The sequence below is a fragment of the Emydura macquarii genome, unplaced genomic scaffold (genome assembly GCF_026122565.2).
Source record: "Emydura macquarii macquarii isolate MOO-44397 ecotype Brisbane River unplaced genomic scaffold, CSIRO-AGI_Emac_v2 contig_1483, whole genome shotgun sequence".
NCBI lineage: Eukaryota > Metazoa > Chordata > Testudines > Chelidae > Emydura > Emydura macquarii.
In genome coordinates, this window is record NW_027131620.1 from 14,614,301 (window position 1) to 14,634,968 (window position 20,668).

The 20,668-nt window shown below is 41.9% G+C and overlaps 1 protein-coding gene across 3 annotated transcripts in view; it reads left to right on the forward strand.

Annotated features, from left to right (window-relative positions):
* B4GALT5 (beta-1,4-galactosyltransferase 5) overlaps nt 1–20,364 on the forward strand; it is a 60,888-nt gene extending 40,524 nt beyond the window's left edge. For 2 of the 3 annotated variants that reach the window (XM_067554266.1, XM_067554263.1), the window contains exons 2-9: nt 650–784; nt 6,133–6,246; nt 8,561–8,682; nt 9,378–9,494; nt 11,387–11,574; nt 11,846–11,968; nt 12,875–12,976; nt 17,254–20,364. In XM_067554266.1, the coding sequence (XP_067410367.1) occupies nt 667–784; nt 6,133–6,246; nt 8,561–8,682; nt 9,378–9,494; nt 11,387–11,574; nt 11,846–11,968; nt 12,875–12,976; nt 17,254–17,401 (1,032 nt within the window). In that variant the 5' untranslated portion in view covers nt 650–666 and the 3' untranslated portion in view covers nt 17,402–20,364. The remainder of the gene's footprint in view (nt 1–649; nt 785–6,132; nt 6,247–8,560; nt 8,683–9,377; nt 9,495–11,386; nt 11,575–11,845; nt 11,969–12,874; nt 12,977–17,253) is intronic. The other variant, XM_067554265.1, reaches the window with a different exon arrangement.
* Nucleotides 20,365–20,668: the final 304 nt, after the last annotated feature.

Below are 20,668 nucleotides of genomic sequence, written 5' to 3' on the forward strand. Positions count from 1 at the left end.
TGTGGAAAAGGCAGAAGGGAACCAGACAAACGGCGTGGCAGGGGATTTAGCGTAACATGTAAAAAGATACAGGATGAGTAAAGGTAGAGTTAGTACTACCTACCAGTCTAGTTCTAAGTCTCCCAACAGACAGGCTTTGCTAGTATACTGACTAAAGGAGAGCTTCAAGACTAAATGAAAATGGAATTAATTCCATATTTGTATGCTGATTTCTGTTACTAATCAGGCTGTAGTGGACCTTCAGCACCAAAACCTTTAATCACCCTTATTAATGTCCCCCCACTTACAAAATCCTCTATTTCCATGTTTACTAAAAACATCACACAGTGGTATCAGGGTTTAGTAGGAATGTAGCCTCTAACAATAAAATACAGTCCTAGATTTTAGAACTAAATAGTTTAAATTCCTTTTATTGTGCCAGGTATATTTTCAAATGTGTCTTCGAGGTATAGTCTTCTGAAATTATACGTGATCTTTCCCATCCCACATCAGATAACTTGGGTATGTCACCCAAAGAACTTCCTGGCACGAAGAAACTGAGGTGAAACAGAACCAGAATTGGAAATGGTTCCAAAAAGATGAAAGGATTTGAATTTCTCTTACCTATAAAAATTGCTGCTAATTTAATCTCTCTGGTTATTTCTTGCAGTGAACACCTACCTCTTCATGATGCAAGCCCAAGGCATCATGATTCGTGAGAACATGAGAACAATAGGAGCTCAGGTTTATGAGCAGGTGGTCCGCAGTGCCTATGCCAAGAGGAACAGCAGCATGAATGACTCAGGTATATTTTTAGTAATTAAGTCACTTTCATTAGAAATCCCGTTACCATTGGAAAGTGATTCAGTTTATAAAACAGTTACTCTTGAGGGGAATGAATGCATGGATAAACTCAGGAGAAGAGAATTTGCTTAGTTCACCCTCCTCTGTATGGCCCTTTCGTCAGATGCCTCTAGTAACTTTAAGGAATTTACAAAATGAGAAGAATGAGTTCAGGGTTGCATCCCTTTTCTTCCATCTGCTTTCTAGGGATGCAGTGAGTGACATCTGTGTCCTAGTACATGTGAAATCGCATTATTTTCTTGAAGTTTTTCTTTTTTCTGTGTTTTCTTAACACAGAAACCTATTTTCAGAATCTGTGCCCTCAGACCTTGGCACCACATAAGTCTGACCTGATTTTAAACTTGATTAGGCCTGCACACACATTTGAAAAGATAAGAACATATGCTTATGAACTTTCACTGTTCACATGCGAGAATGGACCTAAAGTTGCCCTAAATTCATGCATTGTTTGTTTCAGAACTGGATGTCTGACTGCAGGCCCCCTGACTATTTTTTAAGCTGCTATACTGCATTCCCTCTAATAATGTAACGCTGGTTTGACAGCTTTGGATATACCACCTTTGTATTTTAGTCATCCATTTGAACCAAGCTGCTCTTCATACATGTCCATCTTCCTCCTCAAAAAATGGCATACATTTAAATCTCTCTCAAAAATTTCCCTGCCAGTTCTCTTAATCTGATCTTCATCATTTTGTCTTTGTTCTTTAGACAACTAGTGCAATTTTATGCTTTGCTCCTAGGATACACAGAACAAAACTTGCATCCCAGAAGAAGGGGTTTAGGTGCCTTTCACCACTTGCACCATCCCAATTGTGTTTTAATTTAGGTAGCCCAAACCAAAGAGCCAGTCGGTGGCAGCGTCACATAAAATTGCTGTAGCAGTGTCTGCTATGGCTCCATCTCTTCTGTCCCCCAGAACACACTCCTCTAAACTGCAGCTTGCAGAAAAGGTCTCCTAATACAGCCTACTTAATTCCTACACCCATCTTTCCTGGTAGAGTAAAAGGGCCATAGGGGGAAGGAGAATTCAGAAAAGGGAATTTTCTTTTTGGTCTAGGTAATACATAGTGTCACTTGCTCTCCTGGCTACATAAAGAATTCACACTTAGGACTTTTACCAGCATAGTTATTTGGTGTCTCCCTGCACCCGACTAATGTAACTGTGCCAGCAAAATCCCTAATATAAACACAATTATATCTAGGAGGAAAAAAAAAAAACCCTTTGTTTCTGTAGCTTATTTTGTTTAGGGGAAGTGGTATAAGCTATACTGGCAAACCCTTTCTAGTGTAGAAATGGCCTAGTAAATGTAAATGGTTACTTATAATGAAGAGCTGAAAGCATTTCTCTTTAAAACTAAGAGTTATGCAAAGTGATGTCCCACTGAAACTGCTCCTCTCAGTTTTAACACACAACGAGTGAGTCAGTGTTGCGAAAGTCTCGAGCTACGTTCATGCAGTATCAGGCTGGAATGTCTCAGACAATTACTGCACCTCCTGAGGGGAAATTGCTCACTGGGTTTCAATAGTGAGAACAAGTGAGAGAAGAGTGTTGCAAGACAAATGTTTCTTTTATGAATAAAACCCAGGGTCCTCACTCTGACTCCCCTTTTGTAAACAGGGAGAGTGGGCGTTGCTGTGGTGTTTGATAGGTCACAGCCTTTCTAAAGCTTTGCTACCACAAAGTTAGATGGTTGACCAGGTGATATAAATGGATTTTCAAGTTACCCAAGCAACAGGTAGTTTGCCACATACTTAGTCTCCACTGCCTGGTTAAAAGACTAGAGTTTCCACTGGATTTGGCAATTCAATGTGTTCAGTCTATTTTAATATGTGAAAATAGATTAAAATAGATTTTTCCAAACTTCTGAAAGCTAAGCCCACACATTAAAGAAAGAGAAACCAACTGAATCCCTTCCTTCCTCCACTGCTCCATGGGTGGTAAAGGCTTACACGTCTTTAGTATACCTGTTGTGTCCCACCCTAGTTTGTTCTTTGGGTGACAGTGTGAAGTAGATCTCCGTAATACACTTCCTTTCTCTCATATATGGTATGAACACTGAAATGGCTAGCAATCTCAACATTATCAGTGTACCACCATTGACATCTGACTACCCACCCACTGAACTGAATGGGACGGTTCACACCTCAGAGCTCTAGTATCAGGCTGTCTGCAAACTCAAGTAGATATCTCTGCCTCAGTGACACTTTTTCGTGCTTTGAAGGTTTTCTTCACAGCCATAACAACGAGAAACTTTATTTTTAAATGAATGTGGAGACTCCGGAGAACAATGGAGCTCTGTGTGCCCCCCACCTAATCCTTTGCACTCCCCACCTAGGGCTCACCTGCCACCTATTGTTCCTTGGCACATCTCTCTTTGACCTTGCTTTTCCTAATATAAACATGCATCATGGTGTACATATAATTAAAAGAAGAAAATATCCCCATGCAATCGCCCCCTGCGGAGAGGAAGGAGAAAGACGACCATGTATGACAGATGCTAGTCACACCAATACACATCTGGAAGGCAAGTGGATAATATGGTGATGAGGGCAGGGCTGTGTGTAGGAACTTGAACAGAATAGAGAATAGGACCCTATCAATTTTGTAGACCACAGCTTCACTTTTTAAATATAAAGAAAATGGATTTCTCTAGAATAGGCTCCAAACCAGATACCTGTATTTTTGAGTTGTGCTACAAATCCACTACATTCACAGTTTGTCTTCGCTAACATAATTGCAGTGTTTTGTAGCCATCTTGGTCCCAGAATGTTAGAGACAAGGTAGCAGTTAGAGGCAAAAAGGCATAATTTAAAAATGGAAATCAAATCCTATTGAGGAAAATAGAAAGGAGCATAAACTCTGGCAAGTCAAGTATAGTTAGGCAGGGCAAAAAAGAACGTGAAGAGCAACTAGTAAAAGACACAAAAACTAAGAGCAATTTTTTAAAGTACCTCAGGAGTAGGAAGTCTGACAGACAACCCTGGAGGCCACTGGATGACCAAAGTGTTAAAGGAGCACTCAAGGAAGACAAAGCCAATGGACAATATCTTTTATTGGACCATCTCCTGTTGGTGAAAGACAAGCTTTTGTGCTACACAATAGAAGTTGGTCCAATCAAAGATATTACCTCACCATCTTGTTTCCCTAACAACACTTTTAGTGGTACAACTTTAGAATAATGTTATTTTGAAACAACCTGGCACAGTAACAGGATCCTATAGAATGCAAAGAGTTTTTAGCTGCTAAGCAGGAGACCTAGTTGGCTTTGTGTTCATTGGCATATACCAGTTGTTTTCAACCTGTGGTCCAGGGATGCCTGGAGGTCTGTAGACTATGTCAAAGGGGTCTGCGAAAGGCGACTATGCAAATAAAGTTTCAGGTCCCAGAAAAGGCATTCCGTTTTTTCTGATCAATCAAAAATACATGAATACTCCCACCTACGGGTCAAAACCCAGAAGTGGTGTCGTTACCATAAAAACCCACAGTTTCACATCCTTTCTCATGCTGCATCAAATGCTGTGCCGAGCACGTGCAACGTTTACAGTTGAATTCTGTTCAGTCAGATTTCAGTCTGACTTCTCTGGTAGAGATCCACAGTCCACAGGGTGAATTTCCAAAGGGATTAACACCTCCATTTTAAAGTTTTTAGGGGTCCACAAATGAAAAAGGTTGTAAACCACTGGTGTATACTATATATCATCCTCACTGCCTTTGGAATGGGCTGATATATCGTGACCTTCACTCAGCGATATACCTTTATTGAAACTGCTTAAGCAGGCTACAATTTGAGTAATTGTTAAAGATTGTTTATTATCAAGTGCCTGTTTAATTAACTGAAACTTCTATGACATGTCCCTCTGGCATTTTGGCAAACACCAAAGGCAATACCTACACATTCCAGGCATAAAGAAAAGGAGCTGAGTCTCTTCATGCAGCAGCACAAGATACTGTCTGTAGAGACCTGAGTAAAGTGTTACAAGATATAGAGGGTGTACTGCCAGTGTAATTTTAATGGGAATTTGTTTTGTCACAGTAATAACAAGTATCCAAGATAAAATGGCTCATCTAGACTCTAATAAAATGCCCTGGGCTGTCCGTGTTTATTTGCAATTCTGTCATGGCCTCTTTCACTTTCTAGTTTGAATAAGACTCTGCAATTACTACTCTCTGATACACTGAGCTAATGACATGGGACTGCCATACAGTAGTGAGAGGAAGGAACCTGAAATATTGAAACAGTGACTTGTAGTTAATTTAGTGCAGAGTGGATTGATTTTATTTAAAGTTATTTTAATCACCCATTTTAAGCATGATCTAAATCAGCAAGCAGGAAACTTTGATTTAAATAATTTATTTTAATCTTGTTTTGCATTTGTATTTTAGTTACTTTTCTTAAGAAAAGTTCATTTTCCTTGACTGGGTATAACCATTAAAACAGTGGTACTCAAAGGTCTTTCAGGGGGTACATCAACTCATCTAGATCAGTGTTTCTCAACCTGGGGGTTGCAGGCCCAGATGGGGTCACAGGACGGACTTAGGGGGTCGCAAGTGCAGAGCCAGCACTAGGGGATGGCAAGCAGGGCAACTGCCCAGGACCCCACACCACAGGGGCCCCCACAAAGCTAAGTTACATGGTTCAACCCCGCTGCCAGGGGCTCAGGCTTCAGACATAATTCACAAGTAAAAAAACTGATTCAAGTATCACACTCAGTACAGTATTTATATTCCAATCGATGTATTTTATAATTCTATGGTAAAAATGAGAAAGGAAGCAATTTCTCAGTAATAGCATGCTGTGACACTTTTGTATTTTTAGGTCTGATTTTGTAAGCAAGTAGTTTTTAAGTGAGGTGAAACTTGGGGGTACACAAGACAAATCAGACTCCTGATCTTGTCTAATAAGGAAAGGTGCCGCTCAAATCATTCATAGGTTACAAAACCAGAAAGGACCATTTGCATAACGTGGCCCATGTGCCTCTCTTGTGATCCTTTCAGCCTCAGCTGTTCTGTCTAGCAGAAATGTTGGGACTGTTCCTAAGTGTGCACCTGTTGCCATGTGTACTGCTTATTGAAATGGCCAGGCCAAGAAACTCCAGTCTGATGATCCAGGCCTATCAAGGAATAAAGCTGTGTGAAGATGCCTGCAGTTCAGGCTGCATCAGGGCGTTGTGGTTGAAATCCCAGGAGTGCGTGGTAGTGTGGAATAGTGAGCTAACTGGCTTTTTAGCAGGAGAATGTTGGAGAATGGAAAACCTGTTGCTCAAGCAGCTTTTTCTTCCACCACCTAGATTATCCTCTTGATTTGAACCACAGTGAAACCTTTCTGCAAACCACAACTTTTCTTCCTGAAGATTTTACCTACTTTCCAAACCATACCTGTCCTGAGAGACTCCCTTCTATGAGTGAGTAGTGCTGTGACTCATTATTTTCCTCCCCCACCCCTGCTAATCCTCCACCTCTGTGCTGCTGCTCCTTCCAGGTTACAGCCTATAAACACCTTCCTATAGCAGTGGGAGGAGGTAGGAAGAGTGTACTGTTTCATTACAGGTTCTGCACCATCCTAGGGTGGTGTGCACAGCAGTCTTTGGGAATTAGGCTGCTATGCTGGTAATAACTAGACTATCCCTCATCTCCCAGACAGCAGCATGTGGGGGGTTATCTTCACTGCTTTACCTTACGCTCCAGAGCCCTTGTTGTCTGTTCCTGCATGTTTTTGGATTGTGTTCTAGTATCATTTTTCTACCTCGTGACTTGTTATGTACTGCACCTTCTTGTAGTTAGCTGTAGTCGGTGGGTTGGGAATGAATAGAAGTGCTGTTCTGTAAGCACAAATGCTGGAAATCATTGGTTACGAGGCTCCTGAAACTAATCAATCTCTTTGAGAGACTTTTTTCTTTTTAAACCAAGAATCCGTCTCTTGGCAAACTTTAATGAAAAGGTTGATTGTGCAACATGAATTAGTGAAAACTCATTCGCTCACTAGTCCTTCTAATCATTCATAGTGCCTGTTAGGGAATAACAGAAGTGCTTGCTACTTACCTCTCCTCACGGGGGCTACTGCAAAATTTGACAACCTGGACTAGTCCCAGAAACAGAGCAGTGGACCACCAAACCATCCTCTTAAAAAATCCTGTTTTGAATTTCATTGGGCAAATGTCTCTTCCTTGAGCTGTGTTCAGAAAATAGTGACTGAACTTGGGAGCTGAGGTGTTGGGAAGCCAAATGCTAGTCAGGGAAGAAAAAAAAATTGGGCTCATAGAAAAATTTTGTCCACTGGTTAAATTGAAAACAAACCTTTTCTGTGAGAAGTGTCTTTCTGCCGAAGATTGATTTTTTTTTTTCATTGATGAATCAAATGATTTTTGATTTGGAAATGCTGCCGCAGTGAGTTATGCTTCGGGCCCTACCAAATTCATGGCTCTGAAAAACGCCTCATGGACTGTGAACTCTGACCTCCCTGTAAAATCTGGCTATTGGAGGGGAGACCAGATTTCAGAGCTGGCTGTCTGGAGAGTGGCAACTGCTGGCTAGGAGCCCAGCTCTGCAGGCAGTGCCGCCACCAGCAGTGGCGTAGAGGTGAGGATGGCATGGCATGGTATGGGGGGGGGGTCATCACTTTTGGCAAGGGAGGGGAAGAGAGGCCTTACAGGTGGGTGAGTGGGCAACTGTCCAGGGCCCAGTGATCAAGGGATGCCGTGGTCATCGTCATCCCCCCCACATACACATACACAGCCATCCCAAGTCCCTTTTAGCTCCCGAGTCTGAGCCTGGGGCTGGAGAGGGGCAGGGCTGCAGGTGCCACAGCCAGGAGTCTTACTGTGTGCCAGGGTCCAGTTGCTAGTCTTGTATGAGGGACAGGATTTTCCTCTTCCCCTGCACGGGCTGCTCCTGGGGCCAAGTCAGACCCACGTTTGGGAACCTCCCCCAGCTGCAGGAAGCTGTGCGACTGCTGGCTGGGAGCCCAGCTCTGAAGGCTGCACCACCACTGCCAGCAGCAGCACAGAAATGAAGGTGGCACGGTATGGCATTGCCACCCTTACTCCTGCACTGTTGCTGACAGTGGTGTTGTCTGTAGAGCTAGGTGCCTGCCAGCAGCTGTCTTCCAGCCACCCAGCTCTGAAGGCAGCAGCACAGAAATAATGGTGGCAATACCACGACCCGCCCCTACAATAGCTTTGCGACCACACACACACACACACAGTTACAACCCATGAAATGTCAGATTTAAATATCTGAAACTGTGAAATTTATTTTTTAAATCCTATGACCGTGAAATTGACCAAAATGGATTGTGAATTTGGTAGGTCCCTACTTATGTTCCCATTCTCTTCTAAAGGCTGGACTCCCTGGTCAGACTAGAACTCCCATTATGCATCACAACCAGGGTCTCCCATGATGCACTGCCTCCTTTCAAGAGGGAAGACCATGATGCATCATGGGAGATGTCTGACCAGGGAGCCCAACCTATAGAGGAGAATGGGATCATGAGGTACTGTGACAGTGTTTTCTATTCAGTTTTTTGATACTTGACAGGATAAGACCCATTTTGCAATTAGTCCTAGTAATAAGTATGAAAAGTGAAGTGGGCAGAAGTGTGCATACTGATGAGGTAGGACCCAAGATACTGAAGTGTGTGAGAAGCCTGAGATGCATTTTCTCTTGCTGGGACTGGAATATTTACCTCTTCTTACACTTCTCTTTCCATTGTATATCCAGAGGGCCCAACTGATGTAAATATGAGTGAAATCAGAATGGAGGATATCCATCAATTATTCTCCAAAGACTCTATCAAGCTAGGAGGCCATTGGAAACCTGACGACTGCCTGCCTCGTTGGAAGGTAAATTGTAGCCTCAAAACAGCCACAAGCTACATTGTAATGTGATGCCATTGTTCAGTATGAAGGAATGCAAACAGAATGAATTAGTTTCAGTGTAGTTCCTAGCTGACAGGTATCCAGATCGCCAAAATTACCTCTTGTTTTGAGCAAGAATTGGCCCAGAAAGACCAATGGTAACATGACCTTGGAGACGATGAATTTATCTTTGCTAGTGGAGTTCCTGGCAGATGAGGGTGGAGGCACATTAACAGTATGGTATAGGAGAATCCTGATCTGCCTTTTTAGTTGGTAGTGGATTTAAATCTCCAGTGCAGTCAGTCTGTCACTTCTGACCCAGCATGAAATTTAGTTAAAGTTGGAAAGAAACTTCATCTCTCCAAAGTAGTGTATATTTTAAAACGCTAGGCTTCTGAAATGCACAAATAAAGGTGGTGAATAAAGAGTGAATGGTTAACGTACAATTGTGTGCTGCATTTTATTTGTTGAACTATAAAATAATCCTGCATAGCAGCCCAAGGAAGTAGATTAGATCTGTTAGTCCTTTTCCATCAACATTGTCTATGGTCCTGTGATTGTAAATGCACATGCACACGGCTTCAGACACACCCAGTGCCTTGAGGTGAAGGTTTATGGGCTGCCAGTGAAAGCTGGTTTCCAAATATAGTAATAACTACCTGATGTCTTCCATCTCTTAGGTGGCAATCCTGATACCATTCCGCAATCGTTATGAGCATCTTCCAGTTCTCTTTAGGCACCTTATTCCAATGCTGCAGCGCCAACGTTTACAGTTCGCATTTTATGTCATTGAGCAAGTGAGTCACTTCCCATGTATATGCAATATATTTTTTCAGACTAATCCATCGCCAGTGGCCATAACCATTGGAAATCTTGTGTAACTGATTTATGTCGGATGCATTGGACAGCAAAAGGCTATTTAAGGCTTTCTGCCTCCAGTTATTGCACAACAATGGAATTCCCCCAAGTGTGTCTTGTGTGTTTGTTTTTTATCAGCCAGGTTACATACTATAGCAGTGGTCCCAACCTTTTTCGCTCAAGGGCCACAAAGATCATTTTTGTAACCCTGAAGGTCCTCCAGTCTATCAACTCCTAACAAATGTATTGACATGCACACCATTAAGGACTACAAATCACTACATATGTAAAGTAAACATTTGGATGCTACGTGCTCATTTTTACATTCACTATTTTACACGTACAAATTACTCACAGTATGTAACACACGCGCACAGACAAAGCACTAGTGTAGATGAGTGACTGTCACTACACACTGAAGCCCATGGCCTGGCAGCTAAGTCACAGTTGGTGGCCTGCTAAATGCAGGCCAAACCGGAAGGCACTGATTTTTAGAGTCCTGCCCCTCCTCAAGCATGGTGGGTCCTGGTTGCTCCGCCAACAGCCCCTTTCCACCACTGCAGCCAGACAGAAGGAGTTCAGCGAGGAGGCTGCCTCCTTGCTGATCTCCCATCCCCCTGGTTGCAGCAGGGAAACCGCATGTGTCCTGTAGCCCAGTGTGCTGCACCTGGATACCTAGGCAGTGGCTCCCTTCTGCAGCCAGGGAGGGCAGGAGATCAGTGGTCCCTTCCCTCTGGCTTCAGCAGGGACCCCATCACCTAGGGACCCAGGCAGAGCACTTTGCTGTTCTCCCTGCTGGAGCCGGGGAGGGGAGTGCTGATCTCTCATCTCCCTGGGTTCAGCGAGGAGCCTGCACCGGTCTTGTAGCCCCACAGCAGTGCACTCCGCCTGGGTCCTTAGGCAGCAGCTCCCTTCTGCAGCCAGCAGGAGGGGAGCAGGGGGCCACTTTGAAAGACCCCGTGGGCCACTTTTGGCCCCTAGGCCATGGGCTGGGAACCACTGTACTATAGACTTTCAAAGGTTGCTGTCTAACATTGCGATAGGTACAATAGCTAGCTGCTCATAGTATGCCATTCACCAGAATGTTATGTTGGACACAGGCACTTTCTGAAAGCTTCTAGGAAATTAAAGTACCTTAGAATAAGAGAGGTTTGTTTAGCACATATATCTATTGTTATACCAGGCAAGAGGGTTACAAAAGCAGGGACTTAGGTTTTTTTCTTGAGTTTGTGTAGGAGGCCATGAGAAGAATGACTGACTGACTGATTTTCAACTATGTACTTACAGTGGGGAGATGGGGGAAGGGAAGGGTGGATGGTTGACCTGATCACAGACTTGAACATGCCTGATCATCCATGCAGCAGAGGGCAGAAGTGACTTGTGAAGGTAGAAAAGAGCAGCTTAACCCTTAGTACATGGGGAAACTGCTTCTAAACTAGAGAGAAAACCAGTCAAATACTCTACTTTTTATAATCTTTAGGGCATGCTTCAAAACCCATTTGTCTTTGGGCTTTTGGGGAAAAAGCAGGCTGAAAAAGAGATGATGAGAGTTAGGTTTTTATCATTTATCTGCATGAATTGATTAATGTGGGTCGGCTTGGGTAAACTATTGTAATTACAAATTTTATTTTTTTGCTATTGTACACTTAAAGTATGCAGACCTTGGGATAGTGGTTCAAGAGAAAATGAAATAAGCATAACACTTTCTTAACAATTTCAAGTATTTAATTTGGGACCTGATTTCTAAATAAGGTATTTATAGCACACATTGTGTATGTAGCTAATATGAATTGTATATTCCACTTCCCTGAGAAATAACTCTGTTTCCTAGGCTGGTAACCAACCATTTAATCGAGCCATGCTCTTCAATATTGGCTTTCGGGAAGCAATGAAGGACTTGGACTGGGATTGTCTGATCTTTCATGATGTGGACCATATACCAGAAAATGACCGTAACTATTATGGATGTGGACAGATGCCAAGACACTTTGCAGCCAAGCTGGATAAATATATGTATCTGTAAGCACCTATATTCCCCCTTCATGCAATAATGGATAAAAAGCCAATAGCTAGATTTTAAAAAGTCAGATTAATTTCAGTTGGTTTCCAGGTTTTGTTCAAGTAGACATAACGAGACACAGAAGCAAACATCCCAATAGCTCAAGGCTTGATTCAGCTGCATCCAGGAGAATGGCTCCTCTGTCAGGCTGTGGGCAGGCAACTGCATCACTCCTGACCTGTGACAAGTGTGTTCACAATAGGTTTGACTAATGTGCTCTCTTTTATTTAGGCTCCCTTATAATGAGTTCTTTGGCGGAGTGAGTGGCTTAACAGCAGAACAGTTTCAGAAAATCAATGGCTTTCCTAATGCATTCTGGGGCTGGGGCGGAGAAGATGACGACCTTTGGAACAGGTACTGATGTGTGTCTTTGCTTGAGCCCGCTTCCCAAACGAAGGGGATAGGCGGGCTTCCATGCAGACTTTCCTATGGTGTGACTCTTCTATTTATCAATGAGTTCTTTTAACTGTATCTAACTTCTGACATGTGGTACAAGCTGTCGTTATTGCAATACAATAGTGGCTGCTCTGGTACAGGAACGTGCTGCTACTGGGATTGGGGACGTAGCTTCTCGGACATACAGTTCACGCACCCAGCTTCTTGGCAGTGGAAGCTCCTCAGGGCTCTACCTGCTGTATTCTGAGTGAAATAAAGCATGGGAATTTTACCCGCTGCTCTGAACTGGCTCTGAGCCTGTACCCTTAAACTCTTAATTTTCTTGAGCAGCTGTCAGACATCTCCAGCCTTGCCATCTCCTGGAGATGAGCTTTATGCAATGTGTGAAGGGAAGTGGCCTCTCTCCACCCCAGACTGTGGGGATTGGCTCTGGAGCTATTCCATACCCTCTTCACATGGAGGGGAAAGACAATCATGCCTTTAGGGTGTGCTGATAAATGAGAAGATTGAGGTTTGATTCCATTCTACTAAAGGAGATTGGCTTGGAAACTCATAACTAACAGAATGAGGTAACATTAGTTCTTGCCATAGGTAACTTTGTGAAATTGTTGGCCTTGGGCATTTTCTCATGTTGATTGCAAACTGATCCTCAGCTGAACTTCTCAGCTACAATTTAATGTACTGAAAGGGGCTTAGTTTGCCCAAAGCCTGAACTGGTTTAGATATTCCCACTTAATTTAGCTAGCTAATGGAAACTCATACTTACTACAGACAATACATCTGTTGCATTTGCTCCAAATTTAATACTTGCTGAGATTGAGCGATCATGACCCACAACAATCAGTTTATTTTTGTAATACTCAGGGTGCAGTATGCAGGCTACTCAGTGACTCGACCAGAAGGAGACACTGGGAAATACAAGTCAATTCCACACCATCATCGAGGCGAAGTGCAGTTCCTGGGAAGGCAAGTGAGATTTTTATTATTGGAGATTTATATTTCTTTCTGAAAGATCCCAAAATCATAATGCCACTGTATAAATCCATGATGTGCCCACACCTTGAGTACCGAGTCCAGTTCTGGTTGCCCCATCTCAAAAAGGGTATAGTTATAGTGGAACTGGAAAAAAATCAGAAAAAGGTGGCAAAAATTATCAAGAGTATGGATTGACTTCCATATGAGGAACGACTAAAAAGACTGGGGCTATTCATCTTAGAAAAGAGATGAATAAGGGGGGATAAGATAGAGATCTATAAAATCATAAATAGCATGGAGAAGGTGAATAGAGAAATGTTATTTTCCTTTTCACACAATACAAAAACCACGGGCACTGAAATTAATAGATTGCAGCTTTAATACAACAAGAGAGAGTACTTTTTTGCACAATGCACAACTAACCTGTAGAACTCATTGCTATGGGATGTTGTGATGGCCAAAAGCATAACTGGGTTAAAAAAAGAACTGGGTAAATTCATGGAGGATACTTCCATCAATGACTACTAGTCAAGATGGTCGGGAACACAACGCTATGCTTGGGGTGACCCTAAACCTCTAATTACCAGAAGCTGGGAGTGGTAGAGAGGTGGATCACTCTAAAATTGCCCTGTTCGGTACACTCACTTTGAAGCTTTGGTACGGACCACTGTTGGAGACAGAATAAAGGGCAAGATGAACCATGATCCGACCCAGTATGGCAGCTTGCACATTCTAGTGTTCTGTACTAAAGCACTTCACAAATTAGCATACTGTATACAAGACTTATTGCAGTTATTGCTCCAGGGTGAAATGTGGCAACAATGCACAGAACTTCTTCACAAGAGTCTTAGGACAGGAAGGCAATAATCTGAACTGCAGGGAGGCAGAATGTAATTACTCAGACTGGGATTTATCTGGGGTAGTTAATACCCTGGACTCTATTCTAAGGTCCTCCTTTAGTGATTGTTCCTTTTCCTAAATCTCATCCAAAAGAGTGGATTTCAGCACCCTTTGGCAACAAGCTGCAGTCCTGGCTCTGTACTCTGACGAAAGTGTGCCTGTCATGGAGTAGTCAGCACCACATACTAAATAAGTGTTTGTTTCCTCGAAGGGTCTAATCCAAACATTGAATCAGGCCAGCCCTGCTGGACGGCTTGCTTGCGAGAGGGATTCTAACAGGATCCACAGCCTTCGGTCCTATTGCTACTATAACAACCTTTGTCCCTGTTTCTATTAGACCTTGTTTAAGAGATTTTCAACTCTTGTATTTGTATCATGCAAGTAGCTTCCATTGCAAAAGAAATATGTCTCTGTCATGTGCGTCATAGCAGTTTTGCCTCATTTTCGTTTGAGAGGTGAAATATAATCAGTCAGCTTCCTGTTTTTCATTTTTCTAATCTAGAGTAAAACCCAGCTGCAATACGACTAAATATATTTTGCCATAAATGTAAAGTGAGCAAGATTTTGCTTCCAGCTAACTCTGATTTGTATTTTGATTTTATAGTAGTGTCTAGGAATGCCAACCAAAGATCAGGGCTCCATTGTGCTAGGATGTAAAGATGAGTAACAAAACAGTCCTGCCTCCACAAAGCTTATAATCTAGGTAAAAGTGTGCTGAGTCACCAGGAAAAGCTCCACATTATTAGGTTTTGTTCCTGTTCAAGAGGATGTAAAGAGTTGGATTGTGTATCAGGACGGGCATTCCAGCAGGGCCCAGAGAGCTGTTTCTGGAAGCATAAATGCACCAACCACTGTCCCCTATTTCCCAGTAGGAGTATGACCAGAATGGAATGGTGCAACAGCTCAAGTTTAAAAGGACCAGTGGGAATGATTTATTTGTGAACAATTACATGACTTAGCAGCTCACAACCTACAACTGTTGGTTTAGAATGGGAATTAGATATAAACTGTATTAGCCACTACTGACAGCAGAAGAGGAGATGCTAGGAGAGGTCTAGAAGAGAAACTCACAAAGCTTACCCTGCAGATACTTTTAGAATTAACTGCAAATTCATGTAAACCAGCATTACATTATGTTCTGGGCCTGTTTCCAACATCAACTTTCCTGTTCTCTGTGTTTCCATTTGATAGAGATAAAATTTTTCTTCCTCTCTATCTAGCTTTCATTTTGCTACCAAACAGATTATGGTGAGGAAAATAAATTTCTACCATTTCAGTGTCAAGGTAGTCAATTTCAGGGGAAAACGTCACAATTGTTCCATTTCTCTGAAGCATCAGAGGGCTACAGTGCTGTGGAAATGAGCTTTTGATTTGCCTCCTTTGTTTAATCAGATCTGGAATTTTGTAGGCTGATGGTCAGCGTGCATCCAGAGAACTGCTGTCACTTATTTGGCAACACTCACTTGAGGTGCATTGTTACCTGATACTACATTGCAAATGGTTTTGAAGCAGTCTGGGGTTTTTTTTTGCTTGCTAGTTGGGAGTATTACAAATTAGAGCATATCATAGTGGCCCACGGTGAACTGTAAAGCTTGCAGTGACAAAGGATATAGGCTTCTTTACTTAGTTCCAAGGCTTTGAACTAACACTTTCCCTTATTCCCCTGTTTTGTGCAGACTAGGGCCTTGTCTGGTGTGCGGTCTGGTTGGAGCCACCAGTGTATTTAATCAAGGATGCTCTCTAGTGTATATGGGCAAAAGCTGGTTATTAGCCCTGGTGTAACTTAGCCCTACTTTATATTGATGTCACTGATGTAAACAGCATTGCCTGACTGCAAAGTCCTACTTTAGTGTGCAGCTACACTGATGGGAGCAATCAGGGTGCATCCCCAGTCTGGACAAGCTCTAGTAATGGGTATATTGTTGAGGACAAGTCTCCATTCTCCTCGATCTCTGCAGTCTCTGATGTGTGGATTTCTTAAGACTCTCTCTGCTTTGGTCTTCCTGGACTCTGACCTTTTCTAGTTCCATTCTTACCTTGCTGATAGATCTTTCAGTGATTTTTTTTTCCCACTCCTCTTGCCTCCTGGTTAACAGTATCTGCTCCTATAATGGAAGAACTCTATGCTGGCCTCCTCACATCTCTGCCTGTCTCACAGCTTCTCCTGGATCCCACCATTTCTCAAACGGACCTTTGCCATTTGTACACGCTCCTCACTGACACTGTCATAGTCTATTCAGCCCCTCCAGCTCAACCTTAAGCTGATTGGCAAGTCCGCACACCCAATCTCTTGCCAGATCTTTGTAGTTACTTCTCCCTCTGCTCTTTCCTTTTCATCCCCACTGCTAAAACTCTACCTTAATCTGCCACTGTTTTCTCCTTCTTGGGCTACTGTAATCTCCTCCATTCTGGCCTCACTCCTTCTCCAATCTATCCAACATGCTGCAGACACATATTTTCCTGTTACTCCTGTCACATTTACTACTCACCTCATGTTCCTTTACTGACTTAATCTTTCACTGTATTTAGTTCACAGTTCTCATCATCTACTTTAACACTCTGGAAAAGCATTAAAGATTGTGAGGCGCCTAGATACTGTACTAATGAGGTCTGTGCAAGTACCAAGATAGGAGTTCCTACCATGCCTACATGTTTCCACCTGTTCCTTCGCACACCCTATGCTGTGTCTTTTACCTTTGTGACCCTTTTCTATGCTGCCCCTTAGCCCTGAAATAGGGTGCCCCAGAGCCTTTGCTCTCCCCCTCCAGAAATTCAGTTCTTCTGACTAATTTCCCACCCCCTGTCACTAGTCCAATGCCAGTTGCTCCTGCTGTTGTGAGTGGACTTATTTGCCAAAAATCAAAACAAATAACATAATCTGTCTTCCCTCCTTCTCCACATTTGCTCTGTCTCACTTAGAGGGTTAATTGTCTGGGACAAGGGCCATGTCTTATTTTTGTGTAGGGCCATGCATGCAGAAAACATACTGTCATTCAGCTGCCTCATGTCAGTTTTGGGGAAGGAGGTTATCAATCCATATTTCTGTGCATATAGACAGTTTGACAAAACTGTAACAGCTGGAGACACAGGAAACTTAGTAGCCTAGAAAACTAACACCGGTATTATTTTGGTCTGTGATATACATTACTCCAGACAGGGGGTCAAAAGTGTATTAAATATTTACATGTATAAATGTTGCAGTTGTCTCTTTTACATATATCTTAAGGTGTCTGTGTTCAGGAGGATTTTCTCTTGTTAGTTTTTTGCTTGTTCTTGTTGGGGCTGTGTTGTGGCTCTCAGCCTAAATTTCTTCAGCCTGGAGCAGTGTAGAAGAGTGGATGCATCCATCTTTTGTTCTCTTTTAACAGGTACACGTTACTGAGGAAGTCAAAAGAGAGGCAAGTCGTGGACGGTCTCAATAACTTGAACTACTTTCCAAACATTACGTATGACGCCTTGTATAAAAACATAACTGTTAATCTGACACCAGAGCTGGCTTTGGTAAATGAATACTGAGTGGAGACAATAAGTTTGCTTTGCCCTTCGCCAAGAAAGCAACACGTTAGACGTTCTTTTATAAGATTACCAAGGACAAGAAATACATTGTCTAATGAAGGATCACAGTATTCTGAAGAATAAAATTGAAAGTTCACGCACAAGTTGTCTTAGCTGTACTGGCCCAATCCGATTGTTTGTGCAGCAAGCTGGGGACTTCACTCACTTTCTGGTTTTAAGAACAGTGGTGTGACCTGCTGATCTCATCTCTGCATTCCGTCTCCTCCGACAATCTCAGATACCACAACAGTGATCTAATGTGCTTTCTTCTCATGGAACCAGTTTGACTGAATGACTCAGTTGGCTTCTTGACTCTGGATGCAGGCAACTGCCTAATAGGAGATCAAATGAAACTTATGATGATACCATTCTTCTACATTTGTGTGGTTTTTTTTAAAATGACCTGCTTGAAGTAATATGCAACAGAATCGCTTCTTAAAGAAGTGTAAGTAAGCTGTGTAAATTGCCTCTTTTTTATTTTCCTTTACAATTAAAACTCAAGCTAAAGGTTTACATATTAAGGTTACTCATTTAGGCCCCAATCCTGCAAACTTTTTCTCATGAGTAATTCCCTCTACTCATGTGAGTAGTCCCGCTTGACAGAAAGTTAAGCATATGCTTAACTGTTTACAGGATAGGGGCCTTAGTGAGTAGGATGCTGGGATTCAGAAATGTGGAGCCACATCATTGCTTATTACAAAAATGGCGAGGGCTTTTGCGGGGAAGGAAGAGATAAGGGAAACTTCATGAAAGAACATAATATCCGGTTCATATCATTGTGCAGCAGATAATGTGTAAATTGTATTTCATATGGAGTTTTTCCACTTTATTCCTGTTGGGTTTTCATTGCCCTTATCCCATAATGGTGGCAAGTGCAAGCTTAGTTTCTAGACTTTTTCACACACACCTTTTCTCCACCCCCCAAGAGCCAAATTCCACCAGTGGGCCTGTGTCTGGTCTCCATGCACGCATCCCAAAAATCTTATCTTCCCTCCTCAGTCACTGTCTTTTAGTTTTGGGCAGTCAGCTGCCGTTTATTAAATCTGCCCCCAAATTAACGTTGTACAGTGATTCTGCTAATGTAACATTTTTGTTTTATGAAATAGTATTTTGATATATTTATTGTGTAAATTGAACAGTACACTGAACTAATGTACATTCTAACTGTAGGTAGAACCCTTGGTTATGATCCTTAGCCAGGGAAAGCATTGCACAAGTGCAAATAGTGAGCTAGAGTTATCCACAGATGTAAAATCATAATGAGAAAAATAAAGGGCATTCAGATTAGTTCAGGAAAACATGAGTATCAAGAACTGAAGTGCTTGGTCAATATCCACATCCAGTTTTACAGGTTTAGGCTTTTTTCTGAACTGTCCTCCTTGGGTTGTGCCTTTTTTCCCTCCTTCCCCGCCTCCTCCCGCCGGTTTAAAACCAATCAGTCGGTTACACAGTATGTACAAACTCACTTTTACTGGACCTCCTCTATATGGTAAAAGTGTTTTGGGTTGCTTTTTTATATATCTATATATAGAGTTTGAGTATTTAAGCTCAAAAGTACTTTAATTTTCTTTTATTGCATTGTTTGCCTTCTGTTTCTTTAACTCTTATGGTTTACATTGTTTCCTTGGTTCCATGGACATATGATCCCCATACAAGTCTGCTATGGGTGTGATTGACCAGGCCTCATTTTTGTCTCTTGAGAATAACTTAGTTTAGAAAACTTGGGAGTCCTTGTTGTGTAGATCTTATCAGCCTGCATGAGAGGACAGTGCATCTGCCCTTGAAAGTGCTGGTAAATTTGTAATTTTAGGTTTAAAGTCTTGGAACACATGTGCTTTAAAATTGTTTCCTGAAGGTTATTTATAGTTCTTTTTCTTATGGCACATATAGCAATAAAGACTCTCTTGCTTCTGATTCTTGATCTTTGTAATTCTTGTGGATCCTCTTCATATGCTGAACCTTGACTCTTCCCCTCATTTCTTTAATCTTGAAATGTTGCTAGAAACTGATGTCTTTAATGGTGCTTCAAACAAGGAATGTATTTCAAATGGTCTGAATTCCCCACAGGAATTGTGTGAGTAGATGTTAGGTTACATTTTCGTTTGAATCCTCAGTCTTTAATGTATATTTACCATCTCTTGCACCCTATGTTTTGAACAAAAAAGGCATTACCTCTACTCAGAAATGCACTCATTTAAGATTGGCCTGAAAGGGCTCATTTCACACCTAATCAATGTCACTCTTTGCATTTTCTTTTTTCAATCAGGTTGTGTTTTTTCCCCTCTCTAAAATATGGAATATCTTCAAATGTGCACTGTTAATCTTATCAGCTAAGTCAAATATTGTATAGAAATGTAATTGTTAAAGCATTCTGTCAAGTGCAGGTGCTGTTACTGTGTAAAAATTCTCATAGGAAAAGAACTGTATGTATTCTGGCAGCTGAAATTCAACAAGGCCACTTGTGCAGTCCTTATACATCAACATTGTCTACTAACCTTGCTTGGAGTCAGGACGTGTTCAATGCTGATTCTGTTTTTTTTAAAACAAGCCATGTGGGGTTTTATTTGCTAAAATATTTATTTAAAGTTCATTATTTTTGTAAAGCTCCTCTTCTGTAAAGAATTTACCAACTGAGCAACAGCCACACACTTCTAGTCACCCATCATCTGAGGTGGAGTAAAACCACTGGTAGTATCCGTCCATCATGGCTTTTGAGCTTACTCTTATGTTTTTAAGAGTACATGTTTGCACTGAATTGTAGTGTTTCTCACACACACAACCACACACTTTTCAGCAAAGCAATCCTTTGTATCATTACATTTATTTACCCATGTGTTTGTACATTTTGTATTTAATTTATGAATGATTTTTCTGTAAAAAAACAAAACAAAACAAAAAAAAAAACATATTCAAGAACCAAGAAATTGCAGTGGTGTGTCTCATGTTGTGTGCTCTTATTCGAGAGGTGGGGACAGCTTGTGGTTTGTAACTTTTGGGGATGTGGATGGAAAGAGGAGGTTGTATCTTGAATGGTGAGTCTTTATAACAGCAAAATGTCATCAAACAGAAAAGAAAAGGATGCTTGTGGGTCAACCCAGTCTTCGGCATTTCGGTAGGGAGCCCAACATTATTTATTTTTATTGCAACAGTATATAGAGGCATCATTCTGAGATTAGGCCCCAATCGTGCTAGGCACTGTACAAACACATAATCAAGACGGCCGTTGCA